A 14276-nucleotide genomic window follows, 5' to 3' on the forward strand; every position below is an offset into this window, starting at 1 on the left:
GGGCAATATCTTGAAGCAATGACAATAATCCCTCATTCTCAATCTGCAAATAATTCAAATAGTTGAAAAAGATTTTACTCATTCATGATAGTCACAAAAATCCATTTGCTGAAAATGGGAATTTTGTCTATTTTTAAAAGATGACTTTTTGGCTCAGAGATTAAAAGATGTGCCCAAGACCATTTAACTAGTGCTCAGCAGTACTGGCTGATGATTAACAGCGTGAACCAGGGAGTCAGGTTCTCCCCTCACTAGCCATGGTCCCTGGGCAAATTCATCAATCCCTGTGCACCTGTACTTCTTCATCTGTAAACTTGGCATGATGATCATAATAGCACCTACTTCACAGGATAATTACAAGGATCAAAAGAGTTGATGTCTGTAAAGAACTTAGAACAGCGTCTGGTATACAGGAGCACTATTAAAGTATTTGTGAAATAATAAGCAAATTAGTAGGGATGGAAAGAGCTGCCAGTTCTGAGGACTGAGGATATAAATTCGACTGCTTTTGTCTTATTTTGTCATGTGGGAGTAACAATGCATTCTTGGCTTGTAGGAAGGATGTAAACATTTACACAAACACAGTGGTTGCTCAATTTTAATTAAGCCATTTATGCTAGAACCCAAAGAGAACATAAAGAAAAACCATGCCCCTTAGCTTCTCTGAGTATGAATAAATTTACATCGTGCGTATCTATCTCACACATTAGTGACTCGGCTTCTCCCACTCCGGAAAGCATCAGGCCAAATAAACTAGAGAAAGCCACGGAATCAAGTTTCTTGTCCATTTTAAGACATAAATATATACTCGATCCCCCCTAAAGCCTGCGGGCTGCATCTGCAGCGCCGTGGCATTTTTCCTTCATGGCTTTTAACTCATCTGACAGCAACAAGCTTCTGGGTTAGAATCTGTAATTTAAAATCAAGTGGCTTGTTTTACCTACATGGCACGAATACACTATAAGGAAGAGTGTTTACGATGACCTTGAGAATCCGAACAAATATATCTTGATAAAAGCCCGGCGCGTGAGGCATCTGTTTTGCGGGTGTCAGCCCATCAGCCCGGCGCTGCGCAGCGGGCGGAGGCGCGGTGGCCCCGGGCGCTTATGTAACAGCAGCGCCCGGGCGCGTCTCCGCTCGCTCGCTGCCTTTAATTGGTACCCGGCCTGCAGCTTTCACGTTCGGTGACCTCGGGAGGAGGGTGTTTCTGCTCCAATTTAATTACCTTCCCCGGTGGCCTGAACGGGAAGGGCCCTTCTGCAGCGCACTGCTCGGGAGGAGGCTGCCGCAGCAGCCCAGGGGCCTCCTGGATGTGGGCAGGAGGGAACGTGCCCCGGAATGTTTCCGCAGGCACATGCCCCCGACACGTTTCCGAACCTCCAGGGGAGCCCTGAGAAAGTCAGGCCACTAGGAAAGGCAGGAAGCGCGACCTGCAGCCGATGCCCAGCCAAGCCCAGAGGCAGAGAGGCAAAGCCCAGGGAGGAAAAAGGAACGCGCTGGTGGCATCGAGGGCCTGCGATGGGACCCCACCCCCAATCCCCGAACCCCCAGAGGGCTGTCCCAGCTTGAGAAAAAAAAAAAGAGCCCGTGGTTATTTTCTCTAAGAGAAAGGGAGGGTGCATGTGTGTGCACGTGTGGACTACAATGAGACTGTCATCATGGCCCGTTTGCTTGTCCTGGCTATCTGGGCATTCAACAGGAGGAAATAAATCCTCTAACAAAGCTTAGGCCAGGGTCCCGAGATGGGGGCACCAAAATGCGGCTATGCTGATGAGAAACGCCCTATGAAGATGCATGTTATGCCTCCGCTCCCCGAGTAGTGTGAGAAGCATAAGGGAAGTCAGCTGTCCCCTGTTGTGTCATTGGAAAATCTGGAGATGGGCTGAAGCTCACTTTCAACCTGAAGATAATGTAGCACGCAACCTTAGAGAGCTAGCAGCAAGCATCAAGAAAGGTCACGTTCAGGAGAAGAGGAAAGTGCCTCAGTATTTGCCAATGCCTGTCACGGGTGGAAAAAAGAGGTAGCTAATGAGATCTTCCTAGTGGGGAATCCTCAACCTGGTTGACATTGGCAGTGACTTTTTTTTTTTCTATTTTTTTCTCTTACTCCCTATTTTAACTAAGGTGCAGATGCTGAGATGGCATTGGGGTCTCTCTTAAGCTGATGCTTTTGCCTCTGCTGTTTTCTGGGATCATCTGGGGGGAAAATGAGGGTATTTCACATAAACTAATAAAAACCTAGTTTGGGGTGTTCTTCAGCTACTGGATGAAGTTCTTGTAATTTAACAGGCCATTTCTTACTAAGCTTTCTGGCTTTTTTTTTTTTTAATCACCAAGCCTTGCTGTTTAGTCAAACCTCTACAAAAAAATAGTAAACATAGACTGATGTCTACTCTATCTAGCCTTCTTTCAAGGAAAGTCCTCAGACAGAAAAGTATAATTTCCAAATGAAGGCATATCCACCAAAATTCTAACTTCATCATTTAAAAAAGTAGTATCTATTAACTTTTTACTTAGAAAAGTTATAACTATTGGAGAACATTTCAAAATTAGAGAAAAACTGCAAAATGCAAATATAATCCCACCACTCATAGATAATTGTATTTTCTATGCTCATTAAGAGCTTTTATTTTTTCTGTAGGATAATATCATACATTTTGTGTAACCAGCTTTTTAAAATTAGTTATTATAATGTAAATGTTTGTATCTATTAATTACTTTTTATAGCATGATTTTAAAAGATATCATCCCTTTGCTTTTTTATGTCAACAGCTTCAATTATACTGGAATCTTCCAACACACCTTATTTTTTTTCACCTTAGTAACTTCCAAATAATGTCATTCACTTACTTTTATGTCTGATGTTTTCTCGTTGTAGTGAACAAAAAAATCCAGTTTTTATATGTTTTCTTGTAGAAGAAAAAACAATGTTAGTGGACCAAATTAAAAAAAAAAAAGATTAAAGATAGCTTTGTATTATTTGCTACAGTAGTTGAGAGAAAATGAAGGAATTTGCTTTCTACTAGCTCTGATTGCTAAGTTCTATGTCTATGTCCTTATACTCTGAAAGGGAGTGTCTTTGCTTCCCTTTGGAGTAGATTGTGTTGTGCAGTGAAAATGCTGTGTACTTGAATTGGCTCCAGCCAAATGCACTGTCCCTAACAGAAAAAAGATACACACAAATGAAAGACACACACGCTTGCCAAACCACGCATATCCCATCACCCGTCCCCCACTTTGCCCTGAGAGTCTTGGCACAGGGCATTTGGATGCGCCCAGTGTACTTTTTCTGTCTCAGTGATCCCACCTACAAGAGGAAATACACTTAGACTGCTTCATTATTAAAATATCCCAAATAACCCCCGAGATATGGAAGTGGGCACTGAAAGAGATACCTTTTTTCTGGCCAAGTGTTTTGTTGAACTGATGAATTTTCAATATTCCTTTTAAGGGCACTGAAGGACAGACTTCATATCCTCCAGGCCAACCCAGTTCATGGAAATTAAGACTTAAAAAAAAATCAGCATTACCTTTGAGGTCTGGATCAATGCCCTCTTAAAACATTTTTTGGCCTGCCTAAAAATGCAATTTCTAGACTAATCAGATATGCAACCCCTTAAGAAGGCACTCCTTTATTTTGTACTTGGATTTCTTTCTATGTGATGATAAAAGAGAAAGAACAATCACAACTTACTTTCATAGAAAACTGAATACATGTCCGTTCGTCAACCTGATATGAGACACAAAGCATAAACAAGCCAAGATAGGCCACTAAGCAGACCTGCAAGGGAGAACACAGAAGAAAGGATGTTATCAGGGTACGTTGTGCGTTCAAATGACATCAGTCTCAGCATCTTCCTGCAGTCACATCCATGTTATAAAGCTGTCCATTTCTTTTACTTATCTTTATGTACTGTGTTTTTCTTTCAACTGGTGGAAAACCACTTTAAAATTAGTAAAAATCAATTGATTTCCACTTAGCCAGCATTTACTAAGTTCTTTTGATATGCCAGGTGCTATACAAGATCCTTCAGAGTATATGACGATGAATAAAGTTTACTCAGTGTTCATCAGTTTACAATCCGGTGAAAGCCAAAATAAATGCACACCAAATTCTAAGGCAGGACATTTCATGTTAAATATTATTCAAAGAAGTACAAAAAGAGGAAGAAATTACATTGAGTTGGGCGATATAAAAGGCTTCCATTACGACACGGATTTGAAATGGTCCTTGAAAGAAATGAAACATGATTACTAACATTAGCTGAATATTTACTACATGCTAGAGCTCTTCTAAGGGCTTTATATTGTATTCCTCCTGTAATTGCTTTATATTGTATTCCCTCCTATAATTGCTACAAAATCCTATAAGGTAGGTGATATTATGATTCTCATATTGTAAGTAAGAAAGAAAAGGCACAAAGCCTTTTCTTTGGAACCCGGATTCAAATCAGGTAGCTTGGGATAAAGCAGCACCATAAGCAATAGCACAGAGGAAGGGCTGCACAAAGAATGTGCTGAAAGAATAGCAAATGCACACCCATAGTTTAAAACAATGACATATAAGCTGGGTGTGGTGCCTCATGCCTGTCATCCCAACACTTCGGGAGGCCGAGGCAGGTGGATCACCTGAGGTCAGGAGTTTGAGACCAGCCTGGCCAACATGGTGAAACCCGTCTTTACTGAAAATACAAAAATTAGCCAGGCGTGGTGGTGCACACCTGTAATCCCAGGTACTCGGGAGGCTGAGGCAGGAGAATCGCTTGAATCTGGGAGGCAGAGGTTGCAGTGAGCTGAGATTGTGCCATTGCACTCCAGTCTGGGCAATAAGAGCGAAACTCCATCTCAAAAAAACAAAAAACATATAGAGCAAAAAGGGTAGGATGAAAATCTGGGGATACGGGATGATTTAGTAAGTAGCAGTACTCCCTTGAAAATTTCTGAGCAGGGAATGACATGATTTGAGAGACACATTTCAGGAAAATTAGCAGTGATGTTGGATGGGTTGGCAGTGAGAACATCAGGGTATTATTTTGCTAATCTGAGCAAGATCAATATATCAGGTGAACCAGAGCTCAGATAGTAGCATGCAAATTCAGAGAAAGAGATGGGGAGGACAGGCATAGTAAAAGCTGAATCTATACATCTTGGCTATTGCATAACTGATGGGAGGACCTGGAGAGGGAGAAACCAGAAGTGACCTCCAAGCTTTGGTGTATCAGTGACAAAAAGACAGTGGACGTGCCTGCTGAAAGAAGGCTGGCCAGAGAAACAGCAGCTTTGAGGCAAAATATACTCAACCTGTTATTTAAACCGCATTTTATTTTTCATGAACTAGACTTTTTAGAACTAGGATTTAGAGTTTCTAATCAAAGTATATCTATTCACATTCAATTTTGGAAAGCTTAAAACATTGATAAAGTTCCACACTTTCAAAATAGAAAATATAAGCAACAGAATTGCATTTCCTGATAAGCACAATTATCCTAGAGACAGAAGTTGAAAGAGCAGCTGAGAGTCACCTAGCAAGTCATTAAACAACTGGTTTGCACATATTCATAGTTCCTACCCCAGGGCCAGCTTCAAACCATAGGCCAGATTCAAACCATATTTCCTACCCCAGGGCCAGCTTCAAACCCTGTTAGGGTGGAGAAACTGTTTGCAAAGCCAACATGGCATTTTCAGGTAAAACTTCTATCCTCTTCTCCCTTTGGTTACATAATCAATAAGCTGTCTATGCCCTCATCCACTGCCAAGTTGTAGGTTGTTCAGATTTCTACTGGACCATGAAGTCAAAAGCCAAGCCTTCTCTTACTATAGACTGTTTCCAGGGTTTTCCATCATTGAATGGAAATGGCTGCCTGGTTTAATAGCAGGATGGAATATTTGCAGTGGAGAGACACAGCATTAAAACATGTGAGCATGGCATGGACTGGAGAGATCTGGAGAGAAAAGAAAACAGATAGGACCCAGGGAGGCAGGTTTTCAGCAGAAGACTGGCACATACAAAAGTAAAGATACTGAAGTTATTCATGTAGCCCCTAACATGGCATTTTCAAGTCAGGATGAAGCTTTTTTGTAAAGCTCATTTGTAAAAAATACTAAATTGAAGGATAAGTTTGATAAGAACTGTAGGGGTTTACTATTTATTCTCACATTAACAATCTATAAAACTTGAAACAATCAAAGAAAGACCTACTTTTTGTTTATTGGTGACACACTGGATTGAGGTTTGTAATCCTGCTTATATCCCTAGGCACATGCCTGTGAGTTTCTGTCTGTAGGTGCACAGGGTCAGGCTCTCCCACATAACTGCCTTCTTCGCTAGAGACTACCAGCTGAAGTTGGCAATTACCAAGACTTTCCTCTTTGTCTCCATAAGAGACACATTCCAGTAATAAGGCCTAACTAGCACCTTAAAAATCTGATTCAGTGCGTCTACTTGAACAAAATTTCTAATTTCAGCAGTAGCTACTTCTTTGTAGCCTTCATTTACCCTGGCTTCCAGAAAGAAGTTGCATAGGAACACATGACCTCATTCTAGAGCATTCGACTTATTCAATTCACAGAATTTTATGGAGGACATACAATAAGCAGGCCCTGTGTTATTGTATGATCCTGGGAAATGAGAGATGGCAAAACAGGCCCTTACACCAAGGACTATCCAGCATCTAAGGTCTCCCAGTCCAGTGGGAAAAGAGAGGATAATGAGTTGGAATATTGTAAAAGTACTAGGACTACATCTGCTATAGGAATACCCAGAAGGAATGACTACCCTGATGAAAACTTCCTGGAGAAAGATGAGTTTTGAGGATATGCAGAAAGTAGCTAAAAGGAGAGTGTGAGGAAAGGTATTCTGTGCAGAGAGAGTAATAGTACGTGCAAAGGCATGAAGAAAGGCAGAGTAAACATTTGAGGATTCCTCTAGGTCCAGTGCAGAGAAAAAAAAAAAAGGCAAAAGATGTGTTTGCAGCAATGGGCAGGAAGTAGATCACAAAGGACTTTGATTTCAACTAGGACATTTTCAGCAGCAGAAGGGCATGGCTGACTTTGCCTTTTAGAATGGTCCTTCTGGCTATGAAGAATGGATTGGATGGGGGCAATTCTTGGGAAGAGAAGATCACCTAGAGGCCATTCTTCACCTGAGAAATGATAAGTGTCTGAGCTCAGGTAGAGGTAGGAATAGGGAGTGGGTGTGTTTGAGTGACAGTAAAAAAGCTGAATCCATAGGCTTTGAAGACTGATTAAGGTAAAGATGTAAGAGCTGAAGAGAGGGAGAGATCAGGAAGGTGCTGCAAGGTGGGTGGTGTGGACATTTAATGAGATAAGATAGAAAAGGAGGGGCAGAATGGGAGTGGGGAATGATGATCCCACGTGGACACAAATCACAACTATATGGGCTTGGAGCTCAGGAACGAGGCCTGGGTTGGAGACAAGGATTTGTTAGTCATCACCATATGTGAAGCAATTGACACCATAGGAAACAGTGGCCCATCCAGAGAGAGTCTGAAAACAGAAAAGGGCCCAGTTATGTTAGTTAGTTACCCAGTTATGAAGAATCTTTGAATTTTTTGAACAGAAAGCCTCTCGGGTATATTTCTTATAATTATAGTTCTATGTCATGTCATATCTAAAAATCATGAAATGGATTATCCTTTTAGATTTGTCCTTTTAGATTTTTGAAAGCTTCAACTTAGGTTCTTGTACAGGGTATTTGCTATAAAGCTTAAATGTATTCAACATATTTTAATTTCTTGGCCTTCTGATAGGGCTTGATATGTTCTAAGGTGAGAGGGGACTGTCATTTTTTTTTTTTTTTTTTTTTTTGCCTACAGCTTTGCATGTTGTAACAAGACTTCTTTATCAAAGAGTTTATTGATGTTCAGTGTAAGCATGTTTTAGAAGGGTAGGCTTTACTGGCACTGAAAACTGAAGGTTTTCTGGCCATGGAGAGAAAACCAGATTTCTCATGCTAGACTAAGGGTTTTGTCTCCTGAGTTGGCAGGACGTGGACGTGCCAGGAAGACACGGCATTCTGGCTTCCCAGCAGGGAAGGGGGAGCTCATGTTAATGGGCAGTGAGACCCGTCAGGCCTACCTGGAATGACATTCCTAGAGTCCAGGCCAGAGCTCCCATTAGATATGGTGAGGTGAAGCCCATGGCACAGGAAAAAGGGAGTTATGTAAGGTTTTCGAGAAGGCGCTTGTTGGACCAGACACCCAGATGGCGGTGTCACAGAGCACAAAGGCAAATGGCACGTGTGTGGCACTGGGAAGGCTAGTGCTGACAGGCAACAGGGCAACTAGCATTTAAGAGCTTGTTAAGATTTAGTCAATGTGCATGTAAATAATTAAGTCGATAAGAAAAGCTTAAAGTGATTTTTAATGGAAAAAAGAAAGACAGTAATCATCACTTTATTTTTGGATGTGTGTTTCTACAATTGGTTTAGCGTGAAGAGAAAACTGAAGTCCTAAATTCCACATTCTGCCCGAAGATATCTTTTTGTCCATGCAGAGTGAAGTCTGCATTCTCTCTTGTGAGCTAGAAAGTTAGACAGGGCTGAAATGGTCTCTGAATGTTAAATCCATTTTTGTGGATGTGCGAGTCCTGAGTCTTGTCACACATTGTCTTTGTCTTTGTTATTTGGCCTATTATACCTGCAGTGGTGTCTTTTGAGGGTTTGTATTATGAATAAAAGGTAGATACTGGACCAGTGTCTCGGAGATTTACCTGCTTATTATTTTTTTTTCCTTTTGATCTTGTCATAGCTGGAAGGTATCATCCTAAAACATTTTGTGAGAATGAGAATTATTGGTATTTACTCTCTCCATGCCATATGTATTTATATTCTGGTCTTGTGACATTCACACAACCTCCAATTTATTTGTTTTGTTTTCTTCCTTTTGTTGTCAACAGAGCTGCTTGACAGGGTTGTCTGGGGAATACAACCTTACCCTGTCAAATGCCTTTCAATGTTTTCCTTCTCCTTCCTTACCCCCGTTTCATCGTGTACCTGCAATGGGACTCTATTTCTGTAAGCTAATCAACTTTCACCTTTGTATTTAAAGTGCTTTAATCCAATCAATATAGTAACAAGATGAACTCTCTTCTCATGTTTACAAAATCAATTGATCACCAAGAGAAGTAGCAGAACTGTAAATGTTTCTCCAGATATTTCTTAAGAGAATTTCTATGGATTGTCATCTATTTAATATACATTAAGATAAAGTATTAGAAGTGATTTTCAACAAATGATAAATATGTTACAGTCTGTTAATTGAGGATAGTCTTAGGAGGATTGTTAACACATAATAGACCAGAAAATTAAATGACATGCAACAGAACATTTCACACGGATCTATTAAAGGCTGCTTATCCAATCAAGATTCCAGAAAGACTGGAGAGAATATTTTAGCATGACTTAAACATTTTTACTGGATTCTCATTGCCACTGCCTTATGGTAAGACAAAGCCTAAGAGTGGTTCAGGATCACTTGAAAAGATGGGTAAATATTGGTCTTATCCTCAGAATTTTTGATCCAATAGATCTGGGGTGAGGACTGACAATTCGCATTTCTTTTTTTTTTATTATTATTATACTTTAAGTTTTAGGGTACATGTGCACATTGTGCAGGTTAGTTACATATGGATACATGTGCCATGCTGGTGTGCTGCACCCACTAACTCTTCATCTAGCATTAGGTATATCTCCCGATGCTATCCCTCCCCCCTCCCCCCTCCCCCCACCCCACAACAGTCCCCAGAGTGTGATATTCCCCTTCCTGTGTCCATGTGATCTCATTGTTCAATTCCCACCTATGAGTGAGAATATGTGGTGTTTGGTTTTTTATTCTTGCGATAGTTTACTGAGAATGATGATTTCCAATTTCATCCATGTCCCTACAAAGGACATGAACTCATCATTTTTTATGGCTGCATAGTATTCCATGGTGTATATGTGCCACATTTTCTTAATCCAGTCTATCATTGTTGGACATTTGGGTTGGTTCCAAGTCTTTGCTATTGTGAATAATGCCGCGATAAACATACGTGTGCATGTGTCTTTATAGCAGCATGATTTATAGTCCTTTGGGTATATACCCAGTAATGGGATGGCTGGGTCAAATGGTATTTCCAGTTCTAGATCCCTGAGGAATCGCCACACTGACTTCCACAATGGTTGAACTAGTTTACCGTCCCACCAACAGTGTAAAAGTGTTCCTATTTCTCCACATGATTATCTCAATAGATGCAGAAAAAGCCTTTGACAAAATTCAACAACCCTTCATGCTAAAAACTCTCAATAGATTAGGTATTGATGGGACATATTTCAAAATCATAAGAGCTATCTATGACAAACCCACAGCCAATATCATACTGAATGGGCAAAAACTGGAAGCATTCCCTTTGAAAACTGGCACAAGACAGGGATGCCCTCTCTCACCACTCCTATTCAACATAGTGTTGGAAGTTCTGGCCAGGGCAATTAGGCAGGAGAAGGAAATAAAGGGTATTCAATTAGGAAAAGAGGAAGTCAAGTTGTTCCTGTTTGCAGACGACATGATTGTATATCTAGAAAACCCCATTGTCTCAGCCCAAAATCTCCTTAAGCTGATAAGCAACTTTAGCAAAGTCTCAGGATACAAAATCAATGTACAAAAATCACAAGCATTCTTATACACCAACAACAGACAAACAGAGAGCCAAATCATGAGTGAACTCCCATTCACAATTGCTTCAAAGAGAATAAAACACCTAGGAATCCAACTTATAAGGGATGTGAAGGACCTCTTCAAGGAGAACTACAAACCACTGCTCAATGAAATAAAAGAGGATACAAACAAATGGAAGAACATTCCATGCTCATGGGTAGGAAGAATCAATATCGTGAAAATGGCCATACTGCCCAAGGTAATTTACAGATTCAATGCCATCCCCATCAAGCTACCAATGACTTTCTTCACAGAATTGGAAAAAACTACTTTAAAGTTCATATGGAACCAAAAAAGAGCCCGCATCACCAAGTCAATCCTAAGCCAAAAGAACAAAGCTGGAGGCATCACACTACCTGACTTCAAACTATACTACAAGGCTACAGTAACCAAAACAGCATGGTACTGGTACCAAAACAGAGATATAGATCAATGGAACAGAACAGAGCCCTCAGAAATAACGCCGCATATCTACAACTATCTGATCTTTGACAAACCTGAGAAAAACAAGCAACGGGGAAAGGATTACCTATTTAATAAATGGTGCTGGGAAAACTGGCTAGCCATATGTAGAAAGCTGAAGCTGGATCCCTTCCTTACACCTTATACAAAAATCAATTCAAGATGGATTAAAGACTTAAACGTTAGACCTAAAACCATAAAAACCCTAGAAGAAAACCTAGGCATTACCATTCAGGACATAGGCATGGGCAAGGACTTCATGTCTAAAACACCAAAAGCAATGGCAACAAAAGACAAAATTGACAAATGGGATCTGATTAAACTAAAGAGCTTCTGCACAGCAAAAGAAACTACCATCAGAGTGAACAGGCAACCTACAAAATGGGAGAAAATTTTCGCAACCTACTCATCTGACAAAGGGCTAATATCCAGAATCTACAATGAACTCCAACAAATTTACAAGAAAAAACAAACAACCCCATCAAAAAGTGGGCAAAGGACATGAACAGACACTTCTCAAAAGAAGACATTTATGCAGCCAAAAAACACATGAAAAAATGCTCATCATCACTGACAATTCGCATTTCTAACAAATTCCCAGGAAATGCTAATGCTGCCGGTGCTGGGACGAACCTTTTGAGAACCACTAGGCTAAGCTATAAGCCCAGTGTTCTAAATGCTGATGTCTGGTGTGGGGTTTATCAAAATGGTTAGGGGTCCAGAGTGACATACTGACTAGCAGAATTTCCTATAGAGAGTCATTTATTATAAACAGTAATATACTACTACTACTAATATACCATTTATGAAGATTTACAGAGTGTTAAGCCGCGTGCTGAACACTTGACATGTATTCTTGCATTTAATCATCTCAAGAATGCATTTTTCAAGGGAGAGAAAACTGAGGTTTTAGAAATGTAAAAGGCTAGATATACATTCATTGCCCCTGAATTGTTTGTATTACTATTGTGTTATAAAGGTGTTGGCTCCATTTGTTTCCCCATAAAGAAATTTAGTCTCTGCTATCATAGGAATCCTTCAAATTGGGGGAGAAATCCCCATGTCTTCATTGCTATTTAAATATGACCTCATTGCAGAGCCTGTTTCCTCAATGTATCTGACCAGTGGTTTGAGGAACATCTCTAAATCATTGAGTGTGATGTGGCATTCTGCTATTGTTAAAGGGCATCAGCCACTCCAACCCAAAGCAAAGCAATCACCTCTAAAATTGTACCACCTCTCCAGTGGTGTGATGGTAAATGTCTAACAACCAGTTAGAGAAGGGCTATTTGTAGCATTTGCTAATTTCCATGGTGTGACTACTTCTACCATGGCTGATTTCAAGATAACCAACACAAAGTCACCGAGCAAAGTTGTGAAGAGATGCATGCAATCAGCTGTCACAAGTCCATCAGCAATGCTCCAGCATGCTTCTGCACCTCCACCCCATTTCTGCCTTTTCTGGGTCCCTCTTTTGACAGAAGTATCTGATTAACAAGTGAGATTGGTTTGTATCTAAGTTTGGCACATTACTCATTACTAATTGCTTGGAATCCCTACAATCAGCCTACAGAATCTGTATAAAGATACAGAGGAGAGTGCCAAGGAGAAATCATAGTACTTATTTCCTGATTTGTGGGAATAGAGGAAGAATGGTTACAGCATAATCTTTGAGATCTTGCTATCAATGGCCACCCTAATCTAGGTATCACTCTCCAACAGAATTTAGCTCAACCTTTACTGTGGTAGGGACTGGGAGTATAAAGAAGAAGATATGGTCTTTGCCCTTTAGAAAATCACAGTTTAATCCCCAGACGAACTGAGGCACAGGAAAATGTATTGCCAAGGGTAATGTCATTTGACCAGTCCATGCCAGATGTGAATATGAGCAGCTGACAGCAGCTTATACAACCCCCACCTTGCTGATCACTTATCAAAATCCCTCATCCATTTTATAATGTAAGAAGCATTGAATCAGCTTCCCCCAATGTGTTATTTTTTTAAAGGCAAAATTTTTGGTGTTAATCACATAGGGCTTAAATATGGTAGAATTATGAATGATATCCCCTTCCTACATTTGTTATTATTATTATTAATTCTTTTTCATTATATTTTTAGGTAAAGGCAAGATAAAGGAACACAAAATGTACTCTTTCCCTAATTGGATAAAGTGAGAAAGGTGAAAATGGCACAAAGCATGAAACATCAAGTAACAGTTCATTCAATAAATGATAATTGCTTATTTGATTCTGTAAAATCAAGTATAGAACTATACACATAATTAAGGAGACAGGGTTACATACTGGTAAGAACATGGGCATTAAAGTTTGCATCTTGACTCAATTACTTTGCTAGCTAAATGATCTTGGACAAAGCTGTTTAATTATTTTTAGCCTCAGTTTCCCTATCTATAAAATGGAGACAATAATGTCATGGTCACATAGCAAATATACTGTATATCACAGAATCGATGGCTGTGCTGTCAGAGTGCAGAGCCTGGCTCTTAGCCACTGCATGGTACAGCCACCTGCCTGAAGGAATCCTGACAGCACTATAAGCAAGAACTGCAGAGATCTGAAGAACATTCTACCATCTGCTCCTCTCATGAATTGCTGAAGCACAAATCCTAAGGCAGTGTGAAAAAGAAAGTCTTTGAGGTCCAAATGACCATGCAGGCTGGGGGATCGTGACTTAGTCATTGAGACTCAGTCTTATCACATACAAAATGGAGAAAATGACAGTTAATAATTGGCTTTTAAATATCATAAATAACGTGCCTGGAATTGTAGTAGGTGTTTTCCACCATCTCACAGGAACTCAAACTGCTCAAATTCAAGCTGAAAATGAATAACAGATGTAAATATAAGCACTCAGTCACAACTTAGAAATCATCGCATTCTGCTCATTTAACAAATATTCCTTGTGTAACTACCATGTGCCAGGTACTCTTTGAGGCTTGGAGATACTACAGTGAAAAGAAGAGAGAAAAATCCCTGCCTTGATGGGGCTAAAGTGGAGAGGCAGACCATAAACAAATAAGTAGATAGATAACCTGTCAGCTGTTGAGAAGAGCTATGGAGAATGTAGCAATTATCATCATAG

At 40.2% G+C, this 14276-nt stretch overlaps 1 protein-coding gene across 5 annotated transcripts in view; it reads right to left on the reverse strand.

Annotated features, from left to right (window-relative positions):
- Positions 1–14276, reverse strand: part of SSPN (sarcospan) — a 119455-nt gene that overhangs the window by 13522 nt on the left and 91657 nt on the right. For 4 of the 5 annotated variants that reach the window (XM_009425708.5, XM_003313781.6, XM_003313779.7 and 1 more), the window contains exon 2: positions 3695–3781. In XM_009425708.5, the coding sequence (XP_009423983.1) occupies positions 3695–3781 (87 nt within the window). Of the gene's footprint in view, positions 1–3694; positions 3782–13951; positions 14012–14276 lie in introns of those variants that run through there. The other variant, XM_063786889.1, reaches the window with a different exon arrangement.

Source organism: Pan troglodytes, chromosome 10 (assembly GCF_028858775.2).
Source record: "Pan troglodytes isolate AG18354 chromosome 10, NHGRI_mPanTro3-v2.0_pri, whole genome shotgun sequence".
Taxonomy (NCBI): domain Eukaryota; kingdom Metazoa; phylum Chordata; class Mammalia; order Primates; family Hominidae; genus Pan; species Pan troglodytes.